Raw genomic sequence first — 5,783 nt, forward strand, 5'->3', positions numbered from 1 at the left:
CTTTGGTTTTTCAGGCAGTTGCCTTAACTGTTTATTAAGCCATGTCTCCTGCCCACAAGGAAGGTTTTTTGTTGTTGTTGTTCTGTTTTGTTTACTTATTTGAGAGTGACACACAGAGCGAGGAAGAGGCAGATAGAGACAGAGAGAATGGGCACGCCAGGGCTTCCAGCCACTGCAGACGACCTCCAGACTCATGCGCCCCTTGTGCATCTGGCTAACGTGCGTCCTGGGGAATTTAGCCTTGACCTAGGCTCCTTAGGCTTCACAGGCAAGCGCCTAACCGCTAAGCCATCTCTCCAGCCCGAAGGTTTTTAACCACCCATCTGTGACATTGCTCAGAACTTTACAGAATGTTGACGAGTCATCCTAAACCAACTCTAGTTAGACAGCCAGTACCTGTACTCTTCCCTGTCTACCTTTGTCTCCATGAACACAACCCAAGAAGGAATTATGCGATAGATTTCACAGAATTTTACAGATTAATTTTCCCCTCCTGTAGCAGAAAAAAACTAAACAAAAAACACCACATGTGTTTTGCTTGAAGTCATTGTACTCCTAGTGGTTTATCCATTTTCTCTCTCTGGTACTGGAGCTTTATCCCAGTTCCCTTGGACACAGTGTGCTGTATACTGAGGTTTGCTTCCAACAATTTGCTCATTTTCTTATCCCATAATATGGGCACAGATTTGTTTCTATATGACTAGAAATAATGGGCTAAGGGGTATAGTTTAGGCATTGGCAAAAGTGTTTGGGTATCATTCACAAGGCTCTGGGTTTTATTTCCAGCACCACCACCATCTCCCCACTCCCCTCTCCACCCCCCCAAAAAAAAGAAAAGGAAAGGAGAAAATACTTTAGGTATGTTGGCAGAAGGCCATTTGATTTTCTTCCATTCAACCAATGTTTGTGTGGCCAGGTTCTTCCCAGGGCAGTAGAAAAATGATGTCGATTTTTTTTTTTCCTGGTGAAATTTTTCCAGCATCCCTTTGGGTGACATTGTTAAACAAGCTCTTTATGGACATCACAGTATGTTAGTCAGTGATATTATTATTTGTCCTTTGTCCTATTTGGGGCTTATGAATTTGTGTTAACATTCTCCAGGCTTTATGGAAGATTTTAGAGGGGCATACTTTATTATGTAGGTTGATATTTTCATGTTAGTTGCTTCGTACATTGTCAGGTCCAGTGTCCCTCTTGATAGATAGAACTTAGCATGCTGATCCTTTTTTAATTTATGTAGTTGATTAGAAGACTTAAAAAAAAATATTTGTTGGGCTAGAGAGATGGCTTAGTTAAGCCATTTGCCTGCAAAGCCGGAGGATCCAGGTTCAACTCCCCAGGACCCATGTAAGCCAGATATCTGCACAAGGGGGCACATGTATCTGGCATTCATCTGTGGTGGCTGGGTGTCTTGGTGCAATCATTCTCTCCCTGTCTCTCCTATCAAATAAAAATGAAAATAAAACAATATTTTTAAAAATATTTATTAATTTGGAAACAGGTAGATAGAAGAAATATGGACACAATGGGGCTTCCAGCTGCAGCAAATGAACTGCAGATGTATACACCACTTTTTGTATCTAGTTAGCTGTATGTGGGTACTGATGAATTGAACCCAAGTTGTTAGCCCTTTTTTTAGGCTTTGCAGGCAGCGCCTTAACTGCTGAGACAGCCCTTCTGTCTGTCTCTCTCTCTCTCTCTCTCTCTCTCTCTCTCTTTTTTTTTTTTTTTTTTTTTTTGGTTTTTCGAGGTAGGGTCTCACTCTAGCTCAGGCTGACCTGGAATTCACTATGTATTCTCAGGGTGTCTTTAGACTCACCACAGTCCTCTTACCTCTGCCTCCCAAGTGCTGGGATTAAAGGCGTGCGCCACTATAAGATTTCTTAATCTAATGAATATTCACTAAGTAAAGTAGTGCTGGGAAGGAATCCAGATGGGTCCGGGGGGAAAAGTATCTTTAACTCCTACAAGTACTTGATGTTAAATTTTTAAGAGGTTAGAGCTCCCTCATGTGGTCCAATCTTTGAATTTTTCATTTCTCCTCTGATGCCCTTGCCCCTTCTTGTACACATCATTATTAGTCTACACTTGATTATGAATTCTGGACAGTTGCAGTGCTCTTTATGTTTGTTACCAGAGTGCTACCACTGTCTTGCATGACTTTTTTTAAGGTTCTCTGTCTATTCTGTAGCCAAATAGTTCTTGAATTTTCTTTCCTATTGAACTTTTTCATTAAAAGCTCATTGTTACCTTGGCCCAGTTCATCCTGTTTTGAGATTTGCAAGAACCTATTCCTCTCCCAAAGGAGTAAATATTTCCCTTCATGCTAAACTGAAGTTACTTATAATAGTACTAACCCAGCCCCCTTACCTGCATTTTTGACTTTTCAGACATGTTCTTAGTTGAATTTAAGGTGGTAAGGGAGATAGAATTTTAACTTAAAAAGTAAAGGTAATGTGTAATTGAAAGAACTCTTCAGTTTCTTAGCCCTTAGTTTTTCCCCATTCATTAGCTGCTTTTAGCTTTGCATTGTTACAGATACAGATGATTATCAGTTCTATTCTATTGACTTACCCAACTCATTATGAAATAAATTTTGCCTGTTTTTTTTTTTTTTTTTTTTTTTTTGGTATGTGTTTTAATGTGGGGTCTCATTGTACTCCAGGCTCACCTGGAATTAACTCTCAGGCTGGCCTTGAACTCACAGTAGTCTTCTACCTCTGCCTCCCTTTCAAGTGGGATTAAATGCATGTGCCACCACACTGTAACAGTGCTGCACATGGAGATTTATTCAAAGTGAGAAGCTAAATATTGCTGTCTTATCTAGTAATACCAGTAAAGGAACTAAATGCCTAGATACACTTCCTTAAAAGCCCTAGAAGCCTGATGTGCCTTTAATCCCAGCACTCAGGAGGCAGAGGTAGGATTGCCATGAGTTTTAGGCCAGCCTGGGACTAAAGGAATGAGTTCCAGGTTAGCTTGGGTTAGAGTAAGACCCTGTCTTGAAAACCCTATTTGGTTTCTAGGACCTCATATGACCTAATTGAAACAGAATAATATATAGCCTAAGGACAGCCGAAATAGCTCAGTTGGAGTGTTAGGCTGAAGAATATTATAGCTAGATAGGTTTCAAAGGAGGATTTGGCTCAGTGAGAAGGCTGTGTATTTTATTTAGTTTCAAGAATAAGGTACATTTTTTTGGTTTGTTTTCTCTTCTTAATGTTTTTGTTTTAAAATATAAACCTGAAAACAGTAGATTGCAAAGTACTTGTTTCCTTTAACATTAGATGCCTTTGGCATTTAAAACAATATAGCTTCATCAAAATAATAGGCTTCACATTGAGAGGAGCCCAATGCTAAAGTAAAGACTTCTGAGTTTTGAAAGCATTAGCCTTATGAGACTATTTAGTTTTTCCTTTTCCAAACTGATGTATTCTATTTTTGGAGGAGGTAAAAATAAGAGGAAAAATAATTAGCTTTTTAAAGTTTTATTTTTTATTTGAGAGAATAGGTGCTGCTGCAAATAGATTCCAGACACATGCCTCATCTCTGCATCTGGCTTATGTGGGTCCTGAGGAATCAAACCTGGGTCTTTTGGCTTTTCAGGCAAGCTCCTTAACCACTAAGCCATCTCTCCAGCCCTCAAAAAAATATTTTTATTAGCTCTCTGCAGAAAGTGCCCATATGAATGAGAATGGGCATGCCAGGGCCCTGCTGCAAACAAACTCCAGACATATGTACCACTTTGTGTATATGGTTTTATGTGGGCATTGGGGAGTCAAACCCAGGCCATCAGGCTTTGCAAGCAAGTGACTTAAGTGCTGAGCCATCTCTCCAGCTCTTAGTGGCATATATGGGTACTAGGGAATTGAACCATGGTCATCAGGCTTTGCAGGCATGCACTGAACAGCTGAGACATCTGTTCAGTCCCCAAATCCTTCAACAGATAAGGATAAGGCTTTAAAGAAAATGTCACCAAGGTGCTTCTTCCCTCTTCTGATTTACTTTCTCAGAAACTTGTATTTCAAAACCTCTATAGGCTTAAGAACGTAGTTTAATAAGTAAAGCGCTTTTTTGTACAAGCATAGAGGAACTGAGTTTGATTCCTGGTACTCACATAAAACTGCCAGTTGTGATGCCATGTATTTGTAATCTCAGTGCTGGGAGGTAAAAGACAGGAGAATCGGTGGGGCTTGTTGGCTGCCAATCTAGCCTACTTGGTAAGCTACAGGTTAATAAGAGATACTTTTTAAAAAAGATGGATGCGTTCCTGAGGAATGCCCCAATACTGTCCTTTGGCCTCCTCACTCATTCAGACACATGCATCTGCACGCACACATGCCAATAAAAGAAAAACAGTTCTGGTTAATCCAAGAAATGTCGTCTTTGCTAATGAACCACTTCCTGATTGTGGACACTTGAGTACTGGGGTTTTCAGTTCTTGTTTCTGTTTTATCAGATTTTCTTGGAAAGTTCTGAATGTGAGGTGCTAGTGAGCACTGTGGAAACTAACTCTCAGTTCTTGTTTTTGTTTTACAGGCTTTCCTCGGAGACGGGTGGCATGGGGAGCAGCTAGAACAGTGCAGATTCATCCATACTCCCTTTCTGCTGTTCACCACCACCACCCATGATCCATCTGTGTAGTTTCTGAACAGTCAGCGATTCCAGGTTTTAAATAGTTTGTAAATTTTCAGTTTCTACACAATTTATCATCCACTCGTGATTTTTTAATTAAAGCGTTTTAATTCCTTTCTCTGTTCAGCTGTTAATGCTGAGATCCATATTTAGTTTTATAAGCTTCTACCCTTACCCCTTTTTCGTTTTTTTTTTTTTTTTTTTTTTTTGCTCATGAATTTTTTTTTGTCATGGAAATGTAAGAGTGGAATATTAATACATTTCAGTTTAGTTCTGTAATGTCAGGAATTTTTCAAAAAAAAAATTAAAAGATGGACTGGAGCTTTTTCTTTTGTGAATAGAAACTGGACGCCACAGTGATTATGTGGGTTTTATTCCTGTTGTCTTGCTGTTATTTTTGTACCTTTTCACCCTCACCAGACCCTTACTGGGTTTGAATAGAAGAATTTATTCCAATTAAGATATTTTCTGTTTTGCCACTACATGTTTTTTTTATTTGCCCTTTCTCTTTCCCATGACCACGATTAGACCCTGTAAAACTTGTGCCTGAAGCCTGAAGGTTATACTTTCCCCAGGATTGTAGAGTAGCAGACACTTCTGTGGAGCTGGAGTGGGATAATATGTGCACATGTACACACATGAAAATAACTGGACTTGTATCTAGCTAGTATTAAGCATCTTGGGAATGACTTATCACCTTATTCATGTTCACATACTTTAAACAGAAACTTAAATCTCTTGTTTCTAATAACTATTCGTTTATAGTCTTCTCTACCAATGCCTGAGATCTACTTTTGTTTTTGTCTTATAAAATAATTTAGTAAAGTATACCTAACTAGGCGTGGTGGTGGTGCACCAAAACTTGGGAGGCAGCTGCAAGAGAATCATTCACGAGTTTGAGCCCAGCTCAAACCATGTTACCTCTAGGGTAACATGGCAGAATTAGATCTTATCTCCTCCACTAGAGAGAAAAGGCATAGCATAGAAATAATGTACCCCTACCATTTATACTAATTGAGAAGATTGGAATTTGACTTATTTAGTGATAAAAGGTAGAAAGCAACTTACCCATAGTCCTCAGATAAATTCTTAAACCCAAGTTAACCGTGTATGCTACCCTTTTCATTCACCAAGAAAACCCTCAACAG

At 39.3% G+C, this 5,783-nt stretch overlaps 1 protein-coding gene across 10 annotated transcripts in view; it reads left to right on the forward strand.

The window, feature by feature from the left end:
* Positions 1-5,386, forward strand: part of Pcbp2 (poly(rC) binding protein 2) — a 44,141-nt gene extending 38,755 nt beyond the window's left edge. For all 10 annotated transcript variants that reach the window (XM_045152781.1, XM_045152782.1, XM_045152785.1 and 7 more), the window contains one exon: positions 4,540-5,386. In XM_045152781.1, coding sequence (XP_045008716.1) covers positions 4,540-4,576 — 37 coding nt within the window. In that variant the 3' untranslated portion in view covers positions 4,577-5,386. The remainder of the gene's footprint in view (positions 1-4,539) is intronic.
* Positions 5,387-5,783: the final 397 nt, after the last annotated feature.

This window comes from Jaculus jaculus, chromosome 6 (assembly GCF_020740685.1).
Source record: "Jaculus jaculus isolate mJacJac1 chromosome 6, mJacJac1.mat.Y.cur, whole genome shotgun sequence".
NCBI lineage: Eukaryota > Metazoa > Chordata > Mammalia > Rodentia > Dipodidae > Jaculus > Jaculus jaculus.